The following is a 22,191-nucleotide window of genomic DNA, read 5'->3' as shown; positions in this document are numbered from 1 at the left end:
CTAATGAGAATCGCTTGATAAATTGTGCTCTTGATATTTGTATATTTTGACCTATGATTTTGATATAATTGTGTAATATTATTTGAGAGGTTTTACTCCCTAGGTTGTGATAGTCTTTTGTATAAATTGTTATAGTGAGGATATGAAATGATGATTCAAATTGTGAGTATGTGGTGAATTGAACATGTGATGAATGATGTAATACATGTATATTGAGATGTGTATTGTGTTGTGAGCTATGAATTGTGCAATCACAAAACTGTAAGACCCTTTAAGGGCAATGAGTTTTGCGCGACGAGTATTGTGATAGGATCCATTGTGGGAACCCAACAAGTTGAATCACAAGCGCGATGAGTTAAAATGATTTTAAAAATAATTGAGTAGTTGTGTGTATTGCATAGTTCATAAGTAAAGTGTGTATGATTTATGAGGTGTGATAACATGTTATTTTGAGATTATAACATTGTGATTGAAATCGAGTGTATGTTATTAATTGAGTATGCACATGATTGAGATGTTGTGTGCATTGAATTATAAACGGTGGATTGTACAATCACACGACTATAAGACCCTTTAAGGGCGACGAGTTAATGCCAAAACTCTTTAAGGGCGACGAGTTAATACTAAGACCCTTAAAGGGCAATGAATTAAAAATATTTGAGAACAATTGAGGAGTTGTGTGTTTTGTACAGTTCATAGATAGAGTCTGTGTGCTAAAATGCTTTCTGTGTTGGACTTGAATCAGGAGGGAGAGACCCTGATGGACTCTTTGGAGTGTAGGCCTTGGGGTCACCCGGTTTGAGTGCTCCTTTAAGTTTGTGCTGATCCCGCATGATTGGAGCATTCTCGCAAAACACTGTGACGCTGACTGGTCTCCCTGTGATATTACATAGTGAGAGTGACTTGACTTGCTAGTGTATGGTTTGTCTTGTCGTATGGTGAAATAACGTGAGTTATGCTCAAGTAAATTGTATTTTGTTATATAATATTTATACCTATATGTTGTCTTATTTTTCTATATTAGTTAGGCATGTGATAACTCACTTCCTCTGTTGTTTGTGTTTGGATCCTGTGATAATCTTGAACTTTATGTTCGAGGGAGCAGATGACTAGGTGAATTATTTCAGGGAACCTTGTGTGTAATATATTTTTTATATATTTTTTAAAAATTAATACTTAACATATAATAAGTAATATATTTTTTATAAATAAAATTAATACTTAGCATATAAATAAGGAAAAATTATAAAATTTCACTAAATAAGGAAAAATTATAAAATTTCATTAAAATTATAAAACAACGTTACACTATGAAACAATTTAAATAATAATTGACAAATAAAATCTTGAGCTGATATTCTTGCCTTTGACCTAAGCTTCTCTCTCATGCTTTGCGGACATTGAATATTGTGTTGAGGTGTCTGGCTTCGTATAGTATCCCTTCCTCCCTCCCACTGCGCAGCACACAGACGCACAGACACCACCAAGCCCTAAAATCTCCAACAACACTCAGAACCACACATTTTAGGGTTAAAGAGGAGAATCCTTAGCCTAGTTCCTCTCTGACCTCTGTCGTGAATTGTAGCTACCCTTGCTTGATTTCTGTATCCAAGTGCAATCGCCTCATGTAAGTGCACCCTTGCCACTGTTTCTTCCATCAATTTCTCACCTTCTGAACTAATCAAAATTATCACCGTGCGTGTTACATAGTACTTATTAGTCTCATATCATGGTTTATAGATTGATTTCTTTATGTAAATAACTCAGGGGGTTCATTACATTGTTACTCCTTTGCTCTGTCTACATGGGGGATTTTATATTCTTGCCAATTGTTGGTATTTTTCAATTTTTACTAGGCTATGTTTCTGCACTTTCTTGATTTCTGTATCCAAGTGCCATCCATTCATCTCTCTTTATTAAATAATAATAATAATAATAAATGAGAAACTCACACTGAGTGAGAACCAATGCACCATTGTGATTCTGCAGGTCGAGGATATGCGTGAAGAATTTGCCGAAAGATGTCGCCGAGGATGAACTGCGGGAATTCTTTTCTGGAAAAGGAGGAATAATCACCGATGCCAAGCTTATGCGCACCAAGTACTATACTACTCTTTCTCTTTCTTTCCTCGGTGCACAACATAGAATTTTGAAATCATAACAACTGTTCTATATGTTTGGACTTGCTTGTTAATTCAGAGATGGTAAGAGTCGCCAATTTGCTTTTATTGGATATCGTACTGAAGATGAAGCTCAGGAAGCCATTCGATATTTCAATAAAAATTTCCTTCGGACATCTAGAATTATTTGTGAGGTCTGTTATATATATGCCTTTTTCTATTGTGTCTTTTATTCAAATTTGTGTTATTGAGACTGAAAGCCACAAAATGTGTTTTACAATAATGTTCTTCTCGTTAACCAAGCAGGTGGCTCGAAAACATGGGGATGAAAATCTTCCTCGTCCATGGAGTCGACATTCGAAGAAGAAAGACGATAAAGTGACTGCCCCAGATGTGGAGAAACCTGCTAGAGCTAATAAGGGACAAGGAGAGAATTCAAAGGGCAGTGTTGGTGATGATGTTGATGACCCGCAGCTTCAGGATTTTCTTCAGGTCATGCAGCCTCGGGTTAAGTCTAAAATGTGGGCGAATGATACATCAATTGCAACTAATGTTGACAACAGGCAGGCAATGCCAAATAAGGATAACGACGGGGCATCGGTTGCAAGTGATCAGAGTGGCTCATTAGAAGATGGTTTTCTGGAGGATTCTGAACCCAAGAACAAGTCACATGAGCCTGAACGCGATAAAGTCATTTCTGATATGGATTATTTCAAGAGTAGGGTGACGACAGAGTGGTCTGATTCTGAAAGTAGTGATGGTGAAGATGATGATGATGACAATGATTCCTCATGCATTGACAGTGATAGAGATGATCATAGTAATGCTGGTAAAGATGAAGACAATTGTGATTCAAGAAATGGTGCTCGAGAGGTAGATGTAGATCTAGAGGGCAAAGAAGATACTAGTGGAGAGAATGTTACCAATGGAAAGACTCAAGTGAACGTGACTGAGCAAGGGGGGCAATTATCAAAATCAGAAGACGAGAAAGGAGTTTTTGATTCCTGTCGGTTGTTTGTCCGTAATCTGCCATATACGACCACGTACTTATATACATATATATCTTCTCTTTTTTTCTTGAATTCTATTATGGATGCATGTGTGATATTATTTTGGCAACTTTTCAAATTACATTGTTTTCCAAAGAATGTTTTAATTAAGCTAGTTGAATTATCTGCAATACCTATATCTATAGGTGCTTTTTATGGTTTCACTTGAACTTAATGCTTCTTTTATTTCTAGTTGGTTTGAATCATTCCATTGTTTTGTTACAGTGAGGAGGAACTGGAAGAACATTTCAGTCGCTTTGGAAGTGTCTCACAGGTTCATCTAGTTGTTAATAAAGATACAAAGCGATCCAAAGGAATAGCATACATTCTTTATACAGCCCCAAATATTGCAGCCAGGTAACAATTCGGTGCCTGGAACTGGAAGTTGTTGTCTGTAGGATATTCTTTTAAAGTGTCAAGTTAACCCATTTCATTGTAGAATGAATCTCCAGGTTGACAATGATTTTTGGACCATTTTACTACTTAGACTTGCCTATTGCCACTTCTCTCTAGAGTTGGTTCTTTACTTCTTTGATGGTTTTGGTTAATTTTAGGTTTTTCTTTTCAGTTTGGAACAATTTCTTCTGTTTAACTTTAGTGGATTTGGTAGAACCGAGGAGGGAAAGACTTTACTATGATATGTCTCAATGCCTCTCTTTTCTTGTATTTGGACTTAATGAAACGTTATTATCTTTAAGTATTCTTCTCAGTCCATAGTTCTTAAATCTGTGCTTGGACTGGATTGTTTTTATGACCTTTTAATGTTCACCCCATTGTCCATCCAAGGGTGGGTGTCTTCTCTATGTTTCTCTGTGTATCTAAGGCATCTAATCCAAATGTTTTTGTTTGCCCTTGTTTCTTTTAAACAATACCTTTTTTAACTAAAAATAGTATTTTCTTTTTATACTTCAATGCTCCAAATCTGGATTTTGCATTAAGACTATGAAGTCAAAATAATATATATTGCTTGGTAAGTTTAGTTGTTGAGAAGACCTGAAAGATTCTCAACATCTTGGAATTTGAGTAAGAGGTTTTCTGCAATAAATCAAACATAGGTTGTTAGTGTGTAATCCCCTGCTATCTGAAATGTAGCTACAACTATAGGCCTCAGAAAGCTGCCACCTCGTCTTATACTAACATTATTTCAAAACATAAGCTGGTGCTTGTCAGCTGCTGACAATGAGTTAGTAAAAATTGTTTTGCTGATAATTTACATGACCTCGTGATAATTGGTTATCAGGGCTCAAGAAGAGTTAGACAATTCAATCTTTCAAGGAAGATTATTGCATGTAATGCCAGCCTTACAAAGACATTCTGATAATCAAGAGTAAGTGAAAATAAATATTGCACTATGAACAGTGTTAAAATTCTGATGCCATTCTATTGGAATTAGCATAATAGTGTATGGTTTGCAATTTTCTTGTAGGAACAATGTTTTGAAGGACCAAAGCTCGAAAACCCTCAAACAACAGAGACAGGAAAAAAGGCAAGCAGATGAAGCTAGCGGAGATACTAGAGCATGGAATAGTCTGTTCATGCGCTCTGATACTGTATGTTTCTTGAAACTTGATAAATTGCTAACCATGATTCTAGTATTTCTGGTTTTGTTGAATAGCTGAGTAGGCATCAGTAAATTAAAATTCTGAAATATGCCTATTAACTTCATTTTTCAAAAGAAAATAACAACATTTTCTTATTAGTTTTCAGTTTTTCACCATTATTGAGCTGTCCCTTGTTTGTGTGTGCTGCTCTACTTCTGAAGCCATGGTCACTTGTTCCTACACTGTTAGTGATAATTTTCTCATGGGATAAAGTTTTTGGAGGGTTCTTGGTTTTTTTCTACTCTGGAACAGTTTCTACTTATTTGGTTCCAAGGATTTGACAAATAAAATTGTGGGAATATGTAATTTTACGTTGATTGGAATGGATTTCTCTCATGTTAAGCATTACCTCTCTACCTCATAACTTAGGCTTGATTGTTATTATGGCCTCACAATAGTGTTTAGCTAATGGCTATTTTAATGGAGTTGCTATTTCTAGCATCCATAGAGTTTTAGTTTTTAAAAAAATTTCTTTCAGCTGGTATTCTTTGTTTTGGAATTTTTTCTCTTTGTAATAAGTTCCATTTCTATAAAAAATCATTCAGGGTTATATAAGTATAGTTTCTTGTTTTAGAGGCCTGGGTAGCAGGAAAATTGCAATGCTGGCATTTCTCATTCAAAAATGCATTCATATATTTTCTTGACAATAGATGAATATAATCTTTATTCCCATATCATTTTCTTTTGTTTTTGGCCTTTGATGGGTGCAAAGAAGATCTTGTTTTCTTGTAATGGAATTAACATTATTGTTGTTCTTTTTTCTTCCTAAAATGTTTCTTAAAAATGCTCTCTTTTGCTTTATGGTTGTGCATTTCCTTGTATATATATTTTAGGCATGTTTCGCTGTTAATAGGTTGTGGAAAACATTGCCCGGAAATTTGGTGTTAGTAAAAGTGATTTACTTGACCGAGAAGCTGATGATCTTGCTGTACGTATTGCTTTGGGAGAGACTCAAGTGATTTCAGAGACAAAAAAGGCATTTAAAAATGCTGGAGTGAATGTGGAGGCTTTGGAGGAACTTGCTAATAATAAAACAGATGAATTAAAAAGAAGCAATCATGTGCTTTTAGTGAAGAACTTGCCATATGGTTCTACAGAAAATGAACTTGCAAAGATGTTTGGGAAATTTGGTAGTTTGGATAAAATAATTCTCCCTCCAACAAAGACATTGGCGCTGGTATATTTTTCATTCTTATTTTTTTTTTATGTTTTTGACATGCCTTTGCAGTTTATATTGGATATTTGCTAGCTCATTATCCTATCTTATAGCCTAGTTTCTGTCCTTATTTCTAATACATTTTTCATTAATTTGTTCTAGTTTTAATAGTATTTCTTCCATCAGAGTATGTGGATATGAAACAGTCTTGGGGAGTTAGAGGGGTGTATTGAATTAAGATTTTAAAGGATCTTTTCTAGCTCATTATCCTATCTTGGCATTTTTGTTGCTTTTCTTATTTAGTGGATTGGTAAACTGTCTTCAGCAGTGAGGTATTGGAAAAGTTATTGCTGTCACTGTTACTTGTTCATTGTGTAATGATATTTATGTCAAGCTTTGAATCATTTGGAGATGATATTTCAGGTTGTTTTCCTCGAACCAGTGGAAGCTCGAGCAGCTTTTAGAGGTTTAGCTTACAAGCGTTTCAAGTAATAATCTATTTTTCTTCTGGTCATAAGTTTCACCTAGTAGTGTTCAGTAATAATGTAATATTTTAATTTAACTTCTATCAATGGATAATCTACCCTTTAGGCTGTCCTCCATGAATGAATTTATTGTTTCCTTCTCTCTTGATTTTCATAAAAAAAGAAGAAAATAAACTTATTGCTATTGTGCTAGCTATAAGTTTTAGGCAGGTCTACAACCGTACTGCTCTGTCTTCTGTGTTATTTTGAAAATGGAAAGCATTGAGTGAGAATGGTTTTGTCAGAACTCTTTCTCTCTTGCACACAAAGGGAGGAGTGTGGGAGTGGGAGGTATAGAGCATATGAAAAAAGAAATGGAATGATAGGTATCAGAGATATAATAGAATTTGTATATAGTATTAATGCTAATCCCAGGCCTGTATCAAGGTGATGACAGGTTATGAATGCTAAAGAAAATGAAAGTGGTCTAGGCAATTTGAAAGTGTCCAGTCTCCCTAGATTCCCAACTAATTTTCAGCTATCTCTTACCATCCCACTATCGTGTCATATGTGCCCTCCCCCCCTCAAAAAAAAAAAGCAACAGAATTCTCTTACACCCTATCATTCTTGCCAGGTCATTAAATGATGTTGCATCTTCTCTCTATTAGCTATGATTTCCTACACCACTCCCTTTTTACCCTTTCATACACGCACCTTAGTTACTCTTGAGGTCCTATTGTGGAAGAATAACCCAAAATTGAGGCTTTAACTTTTTGGTTTTTACTTGTATTACTGTGGTAAAGTTGTGCCTTGGTGACTTGTTGGTCATCGGTTCGAATCCGGAAACAGCCTCTTTGCATATGCAAGGGTAAGACTGCGTACAACATCCCTCCCTCATACCTTCGCATAGCGAAGAGCCTCTGGGCAATGAGGTACGAAGTTACTTGTATTACTGTGGTAACTGGACTAAAATCTGCTGGTTGGGAGTGGAAAGTAACTTTGAGATGCTACATAAAACCACAATTTTGCTTTGCCTCTCTTGGATGTGTGAATATTCTTGGTTAAAGCAACCCCTCCTTCCGTTTCCAAAATAATAATAAAAAAGATCATAAATGCTAACAATAGGTGTTCCAACACCTATATAAATAAATCTGCTGCCCATGATATCGATGGGGGTTCCAAAACCTTTCCTGTCTTGATCCATTGTAGGTTCTTAACTTCTTTCATATTCAATTAATGTAGAGATGCTCCATTATACTTGGAGTGGGCTCCTTCCAATATTCTTAGCCAAAGTTCAACATCTAAAAATAATGAAATAAATGGTGCAATTGGTGAAAATGAAGCCAAGAGGCAGATATTGGAGCAACAAGTGGAAAGAATAACAGATGTGGATATTGATTCAGACAGAGTACAGGTTTGACCTATTAAATCCTTTTCTTTCACTATACTTTTCCTCTATTTTAATGTGGTATTGTCTTTTCTGATCTGATGCATTAGTCTTTTGAGAATAAGAGAAGGAAAGATAAGGTCAGAGGACAAACATAAGCAGAGTTTTAGGCCATTTTATATGCAAGTGACAACAAAAGAAGGATAAAAATGAGACATTCATTCAACATTTTACCACCTGTTAAAGTCCTCTGTGGGAAAATTACTTGATGCTAGCAAAATACTTCAGTCTGATGGTGATACAATCAAGACCAAATTATTGAAAAAGGACAGACATTGGATATTTAACCCCCTAAATTTTAGAGAGAAAATTTTCTTTCCTTTTTTCTATTTATTGTTGTAACATAAGTATTTATCCACTAAACATTTATAACTTTTCTTGAAGGTACTTATTTTAATTTTGGCCCATTCTATACTTTCTAGTTTATAAGAACAGTACCTCAAATTGCAAATTTCTTTTTCTGTATTTATTATAAATCTTGAAGGATATGTATTCTCTGGAAGGAAAGGTATGTCCTTGTCTTGTTTATGTTCTCTAGGGTTCTACTTAAATACATAGTCACTGACTTGTCAAGTGTCTACCCTCAGTGTGTATCATATGATTAAAGTAATCCTTTAGCTGGACTGTCAAGTCAATATGTCCCTGAGCATTTTATATTTTTGAAAAAATGATGTTTTATAAAATGGTAGTGAAGTGATGTGGGAATAAATGAATCTAAGAGAATTTAGAAAACTAAACTGAGGTGAAAATGTTGATTGTATAATTGTATTCAACCCAAACAGAAACTGATTATGCTTCAGTTTATATAACAGTTACAGTTATGTAATTGTCAACTAACCCGAGTTAGTTAGTGACAGGTGTCACACAGCCATCCTAACTGTTAAACTAACTATCCATAGTCTAACTACTAACTATAGTTTAGACTTACAGTTTAGCTAAAAGAAAAGAAAAGTCACACCAAGTAAGTATATTCCTATAGGGAATTCAAGCTATCAAGTCTGTTCTTTCCAATAATGAAATTTGTCATCTATCTATATTTTTGCATCATGATGCCTCTATGGAGAAATATTCAATATTTTTTAAATTGTTGAAATTAGTTGCTTCTAACTAATCCATACTGCCCGTTCCTCATTATTAATTATTAACTAATCTGTCATGCTTCAGGCCCGGTCCCTGTTTGTCAAGAACCTAAATTTCAAGACTATAGATGAAAGTCTGAGGAAACATTTAACTGAACACATGAAAGAGGGAAGCATTTTGAGTGTCAAGGTATTGGTTTTATTTCTAACTCTTTATGACTTGGCTATATTTCATATTTTTGTTTTGTTGCTTCTCTTATTTTGGTTTTGTTGCTTTCACAAATAGGTGAAGAAGCATTTGAAAAATGGGAAAAATGTTTCTATGGGGTTTGGATTTGTTGAGTTTGACTCCCCTGAAACTGCTACAAATGTTTGCAAAGATTTACAGGTATTTACATGTTATTTGCATTTTGAGATCCGAATTCTACTTCTGTTTTTTTTTTTTTTTTAATTCTATTTTCTTTTTAATTCAGGGGACAGTTTTGGACAGCCATGCTCTTATTTTACAACCTTGTAATGTCAAGAATGATGGGCAAAAACAAAAGACACTTGAGAAGGATAGGAGTTCAACAAAATTGCTCATAAAAAATGTTGCTTTTGAGGCAACAGAGAAGGACCTGAGACGATTGTTTAGCCCATTCGGCCAGGTGATTAATTACTATTCAGAGAGTTAATTTATGCTAGGGGTGGCACTCGGATCCAAACCCAATGCGTACCCTTTAAAATTACCTGCGATCTGTCAAATAAGCTACGGGGGTTTGGTTATGACTTATAAGTAGTTTTACCTACAAAATTTTGCTGGTATGGCTGCAAGTATGGGTATTATACCACCCAAGTGACCCAACCTTACTCATATCTGCGTAATATATTTATGTTATTTTATAACTAAAATTTGAAATTTTAAAAAATAGTTTGTTAATTAAATTAATGAACTCTATTTTTAATGCTTTAAAAATTCAAAATTAGAATATCTTTGAATGTTTTCCTCATTTAAGTTATATATTTTGCTTTTAATCAGTGCTCTTTTTTTTATTGATTTTTCATCATTAATATTAGTATTATGAATATGATAGCACCCATGTTCTATTAATTTGTCAAACAAACACATAATGAGAGACCATATTCAAGTCAACCAAAATGCAGGTTATGGGTTTGGGTTTGGGTATGAGTTTAGGGTTTAGGGTTTAGTATTATGAATATGATAGCATCCATGTTCTATTAATTTGTCAAACACATAATGAGAGACCATATTCAAGTCAACCAAAATGCAGGTATTGAGTGAGTATAGGTACTCATCGGATAATAAGGGTACAGGTATTGAGGTTGCTTCCCATGTGAATATGGGTAAGGTATGGGTATATATTTTTAAATGTGGGTATGGAGACAGGAGTTATAGTACCTTACCTAAACCCTACATGTTGCCATCCCTGTTTTGTGCCAATTGCTATTTGGTTGTAAATATTCATTCTTCCTCTCTAAATTATTTCTGAATGCATCTATCACCAGTCACGTCCTGTGGAATATACCAACCTCCAGTAGTTATCTTATCCATGGTTTGATGCATCCAATAGAATGTTTTGGATTTTAGTTGAGTGTTGTCTGTAGTGGATCAAAATTTTAAGACATATTATGCCAGTTGGTTGATATTGAACCACTCCTAAGGTGTTTGCAATCAGTAACCTGCTACAAAAAAAGGTTTAATATTTGCTTTATTTTGAATATTTGAGTTCTTTACTGCTAATTAAAATGATAATGTGCAATTATGTTGATAGTGGGTCCAGAATAATGAGCCTGGACTTGCACATGATTTTTGTACAATTACCTTGTATGCCAAATCCAAATGATGTCAGTTACATCTTACATGTTGAAATGAGATTCACGAAAAATTGAGACACATTAACGGACCTGATATCCCAACAATTTGTGTGTTAATTAGTTTTAGCTATTGTTTATAGGAGTTATATGACTATTTCATCTCAGTTTTCAATCCTGTGTTAGCTAAATTTTAGCTGATATCTAAAAGTGAAGCCTCGTGCATGAAACTCACATGAGTTTTGATTAAATCTGTTTATTATTTCAGCCAAAACATGTAGATCTAGTTTTCTGGTGCATTTTACTGCTTTGTTTTCACTAATGTTTGATTGCTCTAAACTGTGCAGATTAAGAGCTTAAGGTTGCCAATGAAGTTTGGAAACCATAGAGGCTTTGCTTTTGTAGAGTATGTTACTCAGCAGGAGGCACAAAATGCCCTCAAAGCACTTTCAAGCACCCATCTCTATGGGAGGCATCTGGTTAGTGAAACTAAATTTTGAATTTGAGAAATTTAGTGAGTGCGTGGTGTTTGGTTTTCCGTTGGGAGGCCCCCAAATGGCTGTTTAATCAAAAGCTATGAATTCCTACTTTTCTCAAAATGGGCATGGGAATGTGTGCCTGTTCAATCTAATGTTAAACCAAACACACCCTGTATGCTTTTTTATTGGGCATCGAGAAGGCCTGTTAAAATTTGAAGTATTTGAGAACTAATAGCTCTTATTATTTTCAGGTGATAGAGAGAGCGAAAGAAGCTGAGAGCTTGGAAGAACTGCGGGCTCGAACAGCTGCCCAATTTAGTGATGAACAGAATGGATTTCAAAGTGCTATGAAATTTTCCAAGAAAAGGAAGCAGGTTGACTTCTTGGATGAAGGGAAGATGAAGTTTGGAAGAATGGCTGACTAGTACAGCTCCAAAGATTTAAACAGTATTTTGCGTATGTCCTGGAAATTCTGGGATCACAATTTTGTCATAGGTTTCCAAGTTTATATAAACATGCCATGTTGCTTCTTATCATCAAGTGTTAAAATAACTTCTCTAAGTTTAGGTTTCTATTCTTCATCCATAATTCTATCTCCCGTAAAATTGTGTTCACCTATTTACACTAAACTTTTATATTCCCATCATTGTAATTCCATTTTATCATTTTTTTTTCTTTGGAGTCGGTGGATATTGATTTAATCAAATTTCAAGATAATTAATTAAATGTGGGTTAGAACTTGAAAGAGGTGCCGTCTGTCTCTCTGCCACTGCTTGAGAGAAGCAGTGTTGGACTTTGAAAGCTGAAAGGAAAGTTGGTTTGGATGGCGTGAAGAACGTTTGGTAACTTTGGTTAGTGCTAGACTTGGTCAATAAATTCCTTCATTCTTAGTTCTCTGGACTCTCAAATCTAACAGTCAATTCCCAATGCAAGCATCTACCTAGCCATAGCCATAGATTTTCAGTTACTACTCCTCAACTGCTCCGACCTAACAGCATGTCACAAAACAAATATACATAACACAAACTCTTCACTTATCAACTTTCCCTTCTCCACATCATGACTGGTTGATCCAAATTTTGGATATTAAAATGAGAATCCAAAGTTGAGGTAGCTGGGAGAGTAATGAAGATGGGAGGAGGGCTCTCAATTTCTCAAATGTGTGTGCCTCAACTTCAACCATGAAGTGAATGCTCAACTTTGTCTTTTTCGAGCATGATGTTCTCCATGTTGCAAGTTTTCCAAGTGAGTCCTTGCCATCCAACAATAGTTTTGTGTTTGCTTGGAGTATTTTTTGACTAAGAGCTACTAAAGACTAATCTTTCGAATGAATGCATGATGAATTGGATGCTTAGTTTTGTTTGCATGTTTGTGCGTTTTATTTTCCAGCTATACGTGTATTTGTGCTATTTCTAACATTTTTGTTTGGGTTAACAACTATTTATCTTGATTATTATTTGTTTCCTCTTCTCCCGCAAGAATATAAAAAGAATATGCTAGGCGAATAAATTCACATTGCTTGGTTATTTTTCAGTTTTATGAAGTTATCATATTCAGAATTAGAAATTTAATTGTACTGTACTATACATACTAAATAATGTAGCAAAAGTTACTGAATCCAAAATTGATATCAAATTCATTTTCATACATCGAACAATACCTTAAGTAACTTACTAAGGTTTGGCCTAATGGTAGTTGTGTTTGCATAATCTGCATATCATCTTAGGTTGAAGTTTTGTTGTTGCTATTGTACGTTAAGAAGAATACCTTTAGTTGCTCTGGATATCCCTTTTATTGTTTAATGGCTACATAAATAAGCATTTCTGATTTTTAAAACGAGTTAAGATATCAGTTTCTGGTGAATAAAGAAAGCTAATTAAAACTCAAGTTTTTGACCGGCAAAAGATCGTAGAGATGTGAAAGAGAAATTAAAGAGATTCATGTACAAATAATATACATCGTTGCTATATATATTAAGTGATAAATTAATTTTAAAACATAAATATTTTATATAATTATTTGTAATATTAATTGATTTAATACGTACATCTCGTGTGTACAAGTCTATGCATGGAATGTCACACCTTAATAGGTTGTTGTACAAGCCATCCAATTACTTGCATATAGGTGTAGAGAAAATATTTCGAATTTAGAATTTTTCCCACATTTTTATGTTATTTCCAAGATATGTATATGTGAAAAAGTAATGATGGTACTATGATTTTGTTTTTTTAAAAAAGGAGATTGTGTAGTTTGAGACTATTATCAGATATAAGTATTTGAAGTAGAATAATACAAAATAAAGTTTTTTTTTCCATAAAAGACCGGTACTGTAAAAGTGTACTTTAATTTTTCTCATACATAAATTGCATTGTAACAACAAATCAAATAGTCATAGTAAAATTTGTATATCAAACGGTCAAATCAGTTTGCAAAGTCGAAGTCAATATACAAGTTGCAAAGACTGGTAGTTTGAGTCGGAGTTGAGTTGAGGATCATTACTATTTTGTTAGATTATTTGTGGCCTTCCATATTTGGAAAATTGTCAGACTTTATAATTTCTCCAAGGAAGTTAAAATTGATAGATTTTTGATAAATAACTTTTCTGACATGCAATCAACCGCCTGTAATAATTATCTCACCTTTTCTTTTCTTTTTAATCCTTTCAAGTTTCAATCACGTGTAAATTGAAATGCGTTGAACAATTATTTGATTGCATAATTATATATAATTGACAATAATTAAAATTGATTAGAAATGCGTGTAAATTAGGTTGGGTCATGGTTGATGTTGAGTCGATTTTGGTAGGATTCGTGAAAATTTTATCATTTAAAAAAAGTAGAGTGATTAAGTTAATAATTTTTTAAAAACAATACGATATCGTCACTTGAATGTAAAAAGTGATTTGGCTAATACATTTCTATGGGTAATAAAAAAAAATTAATATAAAAATAATAATATTCTGAAAGTATAAAATCAAGATGTTTGTATTGGTTTGATAATCACCAAGTTGCAAAAAATTAACATTATTATAATATTGAAATGAATTAATTAAAAGTGTAATATCATTAGAATGTTACGTAGAACGCATATAAGTTATTTTAATTCTTAATTCTTTTAAAAATATATATATACCTTAAAATATAGTGTAATATCAAATGCAGTCAATACAACTTTAAATATGACCCAAATCTAGCTAATACCAATTCACGTTGGGATGAGTTACTGAAACGTTGGATCTTTTTTACTTCTTTAAGTAAATAATGAATTACGATCAATATTTTTTAAATTGAACCAATTATTGAACTGAAAATACTAAGTTACTGATAAATTAAACATTCTTAGCTGAGTTATAGCCGATATCTTTAAATTAAACCTATAAACACATTAATTCATATATGATTGAAGTGTGATTAAGATAATGATATATATATATATATAAAATATTAAATAGTAAACTAAGATGAATGTATAAAAAAAAACTCAAGTTAAATTTTAAATTAAATTATAAGAATCATGTTATAAGTTATAAAACAAAAATAATAATAAGAGTTGAATTAATAAAAAAGATATAAATTAAGAAAGTATTATGAATAAATATATTTTTTATTTAAAATAATAAATCATTTGGTAAATAAATAACGAGTGTATTTTTGGTTGAAAGTTTGGTTCAGGTCTCCAAGCCATTATCAATGTTAGGGCTTGACAATCAGGATTAAATTTCATATTTTTGGTGAGACAGAGCTTGAACAATGATTGGTTTGTGTGGTATAGTTTGTACCTGATTTAATGATTAATTGCTAATTTGTTAACTTTTGTTATAAAAAAAGAAGCTAATTTATTAACTATTGGACTGAAAAGGATGGACCAAATCAATCCGTGAACAGGTTCTTGATTAATCAAGTTATACTAGTTAGTTAGTTTGGTCCAATCTTAAAATCTCTACTATAGCTAATTAGTAATTTGGGACATGAATGTTTGAAATTATTTTGGATTGAGGTCTAGTTTAATATGAGGCCTAATAAATAACCACTTGAAGATCCAGTCTAGATATATTTTATTCTCACGAAGGCTATCAATTCAATGACTAACTTAATAGCGAGATTCTCTTAAAAAAAAAAAATAATAATAGTGAGATAATAAACTAAACAGTCTAGTTGGTTATAAATTAATAAATGATAGCAATCATTGTCTAATCTCTCGTGCAAGAAATGTTTATATTTAGTGTTTAATATCTCATACATAATTGCTTCTGAACAAGATACTTGTGAGAAAAAAATAAAAATTCATTGCCTTATTAGAGTCTATGATGTCAGGTGATACAAATATAAAGTGGGTAATTGCACCTTTCAGAGGTACATACTAATTCTATATCACATTCTTAGTTTTTTTAGATGTTATTACTTGAGCGTTGGAGTGTGGTCCAACAACCAGCATTGTTACTCATCTTCATCATGGTTTGTCATTACCCACCATTTTCAATCACAATTTCAACCTTCATTTTGATTCTTACTCATGTCGGAATTAAGCATCCCTTAAGTTCACACCGAACATTGGCTTTTTGTTTGTGAGAAAGACAATCTTGTTCTCACATTATTCATCTTGGGAGACTTGGTCCTCCGCAAGACCAACATAGAGGTGTACCCAAATGCAAAGGACGAAAAGTTAGTAGAAAATTGGATACAGTTGTACAGGGTAATCAAACAAAACCGATATATATCAGGGTCTACTATCTCGAAAACTCTAGTTAGTACCCTGATTCTCCAAACCTAAAACGAGACCAATATTAAGGAATATTATAGTTACAATAAATTGTCTTATTTCCACTTTCGACCTTCTTAGGCTCGTGTTCTGACCCCTGCCACAATCAGATGAGTGAAGAGATATGAAGAAATTCCTAGTTGTTGGTGGCTTATGGATTTTGTTAATTGTGGGGAAATTGTGCAATTCCTTGACTTTGTTTTATGATACCACCATATTATAAATATCAGAAATTAAAGAACAGAATGTTTTCTATTATTGGAGTGAATGAAAAATTAATCCCACAACGAGTTGGTCCTCCTATTTATACATGGGCAATTGGTAGCCAATTGACTTCACTTGACAAAATGACAAATATAACCGAAATTATCAAATTAATAACTAGCCATTGATTGGTTTTCCAACTAATCCAACTGACTCAATTAACTTCTAATAAAACATTACTTTTATGGTGCATGTGAATGAAGAGATACCTGTGATGCATTTGCATAGAGAGGAAAAGCCTGTGTCGGGATTTGTCGGAAATATCATATATTGGTAGTATGCTCAAGTTCTTTGACTTCTTTTTTTAAGTGTAAGAATCGAAAATAGATATCAGAAAGTTTATAACAATTCATGTATCTTGATCGCTCAACCAATTGAGCTAGAGCTCCTTGGTAAGTTCTTGACTTTGCTTGCTTAGCTTGCGTTATGGTGACTATTTGCCTGATGCAAATGTTGGGGATTTTGAAGTTGTTATATGCAGGGCTGGTAAAGTAATTCCTTATTCTCGTGTATTTGGTGATAGACTCTTGAAGTAGTATGTTATTGTAGATTATGTTTCTTTGTTTTGGCTAGTGAAATCGTTTGGTGTTCTCTGATTTTCTAATTTTACTTGCTGAAGGCTTATTTAGACTCATGTTGGCTAGCTGGTGGTGACTATTTGCCTGACACTATTTAGCTATTGTTTGCTTCTGTTGTTAGTGGTTAAGCATTAATGATGTGAACTTCTACTTTGAAACATTGATATTTATTTGATTTTTTTCTGTCTTGTGTGGTTAATATGTCTCATATTTAGCTTCTACTATCAATAGTTAACTATTTGTTGCTTCTAAGTTCTACCTCATGATCACATGGTAATTAAGCCTTTGTTTCTCAATTGCTGATTGCAAAATGATTAAGCATGGAGTTAGGTTCTGCTTCTGTAGTTAAGTTTTGTTCATTTTACTTTTAGTAGCTTAGGTGGTTAAGTAGATTGAATGAAACCTTTGTCTTATGGTTAAACATTTTTTCTATATTGGCTAGATGCATGACTACTTCTACTTATGATCCATAATTTGCTGATTTGGTTGCATTTTATTTGATATTGGAATCTGTAAGTGCAAATATGCACTTCCAGCTAGCAAGAAGCTATTACAATTAAATATTAAGTTACAATTTAGTTGGAAGTTAATTAATTTTGAGTTACAAATTTGGTTAGGTGATTAGGTACTCTTCATCAATAGTATTAAAAAAATTACTCAGCCTTTGACACATGTTTCTTTTTTTATGTAGTACAGGTCCATTTTTTGTATCCCTTCATCTTCTCTCTTTATCTTTTATTCTCTCTCATTCATGATTATTGGTTCTAGTATTGTGTATAAGCCGAATGTAGCTTTATGCATGTAAATAATATTTCTCATTATATATATAAAAGAGAAAAAACATTTTATATAAGATTAAGAAAATTAAATTTAAATCATATAATTATATATGAAGAATTAAGATTTAATATCATTCTATTTCTTTTGAGTAATCATAGCCTATAACTTCATTATTTTTCTATGTTGGGTCACTCAAGTAATTTATAGGATATTTTTACATTCTTTATTTTCTTTCCTGACTTTGACATATTATATCATGTGCACCATCTTGATGTTTTTAGACCACTTTTTGGCGGCTTCTCAATATGAAAACTTCATTTTTTTTTCAGTATAACATTAGTTATGAGATTATTTTCGTTGTTGGTTTTGACGAAGATCCTGAGTGGGGGTCTTTTTCTTAAAGTAATTGATGATATCGATTTCTCCTCTAACTTTTAGACTTGCTTTAATTATTGTAGCAAATAAATAGAAGAAATCTGAGCTATATCACCATCCTTCATTCGATACATATGGCATCCAATTTATAGATTCTTCTATATTCAGCCATTCAAGTTGTTTCTAGAGTTTTCAACAATATATCTTCTTTTCTCATTTTGAGTCATTATTATATGTACCATCTTGATTCCAAACGTTGAGCTTCTTAGTTAATCTAAGAAGTTCACTTTATTGTCAGATCGATGTCCATAGCTTTCCAATAGCGCTCTTATGGCATGCTGGTTCAGCCAATTAAGTTCCACTTATATGTTATAGAGACAGGTTGATTTCATTGTGAGCATCATGCATATATATATATATATATATATATATATATATATATATATATATATATATATATATATATATATATATATATATATATATATATATATATATTGTGGAATTTCATATGCTTCAAGTGTGCCATTTTTTTGGGAGGGTAATTTTCTTTTTTAACATTAGAGTAAGTGAGATGAATATAGGTGAACTCAGAGTACGTTAAGTCAGAGTATTATAAAATAATTAATATTGGTCGATTATTATAGTAGGTGATTAGTCATACTAGGTTGACTTTGACACTTTGTTATAAACCCGAGGAAAAGATGATTGAATAATATTATCTTCAAAAGGTGACATTGCAAATGTTAGACCTTGTAAAATTTTTAATTTAATCTAATAAATTACTAAGGTAAAGGTTTTTCTTTTTCTTTTTCTTTTCTTTTCTTGAATGATCATTGGATCTTATGCTTTACTAAGATAAATAACATTACCTTGTAATGTGTGTGCTTATAGAAGGGTTAAGATACCTTGTACGGCCAATATATTATATGTTATTTTTGCGATGACTAAATTAATAAACTTATTGAATTAGCTTATCCAAATACACTCAATACACTTGGGATTAACGTAAATTTTTCTTTGTTACGCTTCAGAATGTAAGGAATGATTTGTGCTTCTTCAACTTTGTGAAGCTGTACCCGCTGACCTGCTGCCCTCTTCATGATGGCAATATAAAGGGATGCAAACTTCAAGAAACTGCACAAGAGATCCTAGTGTACTTATGTTTCCATATATGGAGAAAGACTACTAAGGCATATGTTTGTGCTATATCAAACATGCCCTTGAAGGTAAATTCAAACTTCCATTCTAGACGATTGTTAGAGGTTGCAACAATTAGAAATTGGATGAAGTTGTGTGGATAGTCATGCATGTGCGCACTTGTATTAATTCAAAGAATTATGTAATTGAGGCTATAGTGTAGTCATTATTTAAAGCTCTCAAGCTTTTTATTTCCTTAGAATAAATAGGAGACATTTTATATTAATTAAGTGTGTGAAGAAATATAATGGCCATCTTTATTTATAATTTTTTATCCCTCCAACAGGGATACACCTCGTGTATATATATATATATATATATATATATATATATATATATATATATATATATATATATATATATATATATATATATATATATATATATATATATATATATATACACACACACGCTGATATAAAAAAATGTTGTAATTTCCATGCTTTCATTTTTCCCATTACATATTTGATTTTTTCTCCAACAATTAGATTCTGTCTTCAAGAAAATAGTAAATATTACACAACGGATAATTTCATAATGTATATATCATTACATCATTCATAGAGTTTGATATCTTAATATCTTCAAACTCATAATTGATTGTTATAATAAAGACTTCTTTCGTTCACACAAAGAATATCAAAATGGAACACGAACAAAATTATCCTTTAAATGATGAAGAGTGAAGTTTATTTAAAGTGGAGAAGACACACGTAGTATCAAATAATCTCAATTCTATTCATCTTGCCTAAATCCATTAATGTGTTATAAAAAAAAAACTAAATCCATTAATGTAAAGCACTACTATAACTTAAAATACAAATCATAGTACATTAATACATTAAAATCTGTCTTGTTTTGAATAGATCAAGGGCAGAAAGCTAGCTAGAGGCAAACATGCATGACATGAAATTAAGCACACCAAACTCACCAAGTCCAATACTAAAATTTCAACACAACAAAAGCAACAATAACTTATATATGGAAGCACCACAACAACACAATTACAACAACGAAAAGCTTAATTATTCCATTAAGTAAGGTCGACTATATGAATTATTAGACGTTATTCATCTCGGTTAAAGACCATAGCTAGCTTCAAGAATATTATTTAATGTAAGATCTTTCTTGACAACTTTCTTTAATGTCCTTCTTACTAACTCTCTCCATCTTTTCACAGCAGGATAGACAACAACACAAGTATTCTTGAACCCTTTGATGCAGCAGTTAACTAATAACAACAGTATTAGATACTATTGATTGTGGTGATCATGAACCCTCTTGGTGATGTGATCGTCAACGTGTTGGCTGAAAGTAGCAGCATTCACGAGTGGCGATTCCCACAGAACCCCAAGTTCATCATCGTAACCTTGCGCTGCAGAAGCAGTGGCGATTGAACCCAGATGACCACCAACACGATCATCACATGGAAGTGGATTCATGATGCTACGCTCACTGGGTGTGGGGATTTCCGTTTGCACGTGATGCTGTTGCGCCGCAAAAGCATCATCGTTGATCAAAGAGTTGAGGAAGGAAGAAAAAACATCGTCGGAGTAATAATTGATGTTGATATCATCGTTGCAATCCTCGTTGTTGTTGTCCATGAAAGCCATTGCAGAAACATCACCGGTGGCAGCAGCAGGTACTGGGTTATGGTTATCATAGGGATTAGAAGCTGGAGGTTGGTGGTGATGTTGACCCAGATGATGAACTTGATGAACTCCTTGATTAAACATGTTGGTGAGATCGTGATGAACAGGGTTAATATGGTTGTTGGTAATGATCATTGGAAGAGGTTTAGAAGAAGTAGTGGAAGAAGAAGGAACATTAATGGATGCTGGGTTAAGAGGCTTATGAGTTCTTGGATCAATCCCTTGGCTAATAAGCTTTTTACTTAGATGGGTGTTCCAATAGTTTTTTATTTCATTATCTGTTCTTCCAGGAATCCTCCCAGCTATCAAAGACCACCTGCCAATCCAGTATAGAGATAACAAATTAATAAACCCTAGATAGAAAAAAAATGTAAGAACTAACCCTAATTTTTCATCCCTAACCCTAAATCCTGAATCTAAACAGAAGGTGATATAAGTACCGGTTGCCGAGGAGGCGGTGGAGGCGGAGGATGAGATCTTCCTCGTCGGGGGCGATGTGGCCCCGCTTAACGGAGGGGCGGAGGTAGTTCATCCAGCGAAGGCGGCAGCTCTTGCCGCAGCGGAGAAGTCCGGCGCGCTTGGGGAGCGTTCTCCACCGTCCTTCTCCTTCTTTCTTGATGTAATTCGCTAATACCTCGTCTTCTTCTGGCGTCCATGGACCTCGCTTCAACCCAACCTTGTTACAACATGGAGAGTTGTTGCTACCAATGTTGTTGTTACTATTGTTCTTCACCTTGGTCTTGGTTGTTGTTGTTGCTGCTGTTGTTGTTGTTGATGATGGATTCCTCATTTTCTTCTTCTTCTGAAATTAGGGCAATTAATGGAAGTGGAACGAAGAATGAAGAGTATATAGTGAGTGAGTTTTGGGTTTGGAAAGGAAATGATAATGGAAAATTGGAAGGGGTTTCTATATAATTCTCTCTCTCTGTTATCTTCTTTTTTCCTTTTTCTGCTTTTAAACACCAATGAACACGCGCTGAGGCGCGGCACTGACATCCACGTGTGGATGGATATCTCTGTTGCTATAACAACTAAACCTTTTTGTCTTTTATTGTTGCCTTTAATTATTCTGTTTCTCTGTCTCTCTTTTTTTTTTTTAATCTTTTAAAATAAAAATATAGTATATACCTAAATGTGTGTGGTAGTACAAAGTACAAGCAAACACGATGCAAGGATTAACTGCCAGTAATTTCAGTTTTTTTAGCTGCAATTGTAATCTTAATTATGTGATTTAGTTACTTAATTGTTTAATTTCAGTTAAAAGAACGTGTTATTAAGTGACAACACGTGCTTATAAAAATAAAATAAAATTGAACACGTTTCACTATTTATTGATAGAGTTTAGTTATTGAGAATTGATCGACAATACTTAAT

The 22,191-nt window shown here is 33.2% G+C and overlaps 2 protein-coding genes across 2 annotated transcripts; one reads left to right on the top strand and one right to left on the bottom strand.

Annotated features, from left to right (window-relative positions):
• The first annotated feature begins 1,359 nt into the window (after positions 1-1,359).
• Positions 1,360-19,432, top strand: LOC114381379 (multiple RNA-binding domain-containing protein 1-like). Its single transcript, XM_028340621.1, has 16 exons — positions 1,360-1,627; positions 1,990-2,100; positions 2,200-2,314; positions 2,427-3,163; positions 3,395-3,526; positions 4,410-4,496; positions 4,596-4,719; positions 5,624-5,947; positions 6,350-6,414; positions 7,633-7,804; positions 9,002-9,106; positions 9,203-9,304; positions 9,390-9,563; positions 11,076-11,207; positions 11,459-12,452; positions 19,000-19,432. Coding segments are annotated over exons 1-15 (2,556 nt in total). The 5' UTR covers positions 1,360-1,625; the 3' UTR covers positions 11,633-12,452; positions 19,000-19,432.
• Positions 19,433-20,115: 683 nt separating this feature from the next.
• LOC114381381 (transcription repressor MYB5-like) lies at positions 20,116-21,849 on the bottom strand. Its single transcript, XM_028340622.1, has 2 exons — positions 21,258-21,849; positions 20,116-21,133 (listed from the first exon to the last, which is right to left on the bottom strand). The coding sequence occupies exons 1-2, from the start codon at positions 21,605-21,607 to the stop codon at positions 20,419-20,421; spliced, it is 1,065 nt and encodes a 354-aa protein (XP_028196423.1). The 5' UTR covers positions 21,608-21,849; the 3' UTR covers positions 20,116-20,418.
• Positions 21,850-22,191: the final 342 nt, after the last annotated feature.

This window comes from Glycine soja, chromosome 13 (genome assembly GCF_004193775.1).
Source record: "Glycine soja cultivar W05 chromosome 13, ASM419377v2, whole genome shotgun sequence".
Lineage (NCBI taxonomy): Eukaryota > Viridiplantae > Streptophyta > Magnoliopsida > Fabales > Fabaceae > Glycine > Glycine soja.
This window is presented reverse-complemented; position numbering and strand designations above follow the sequence as displayed.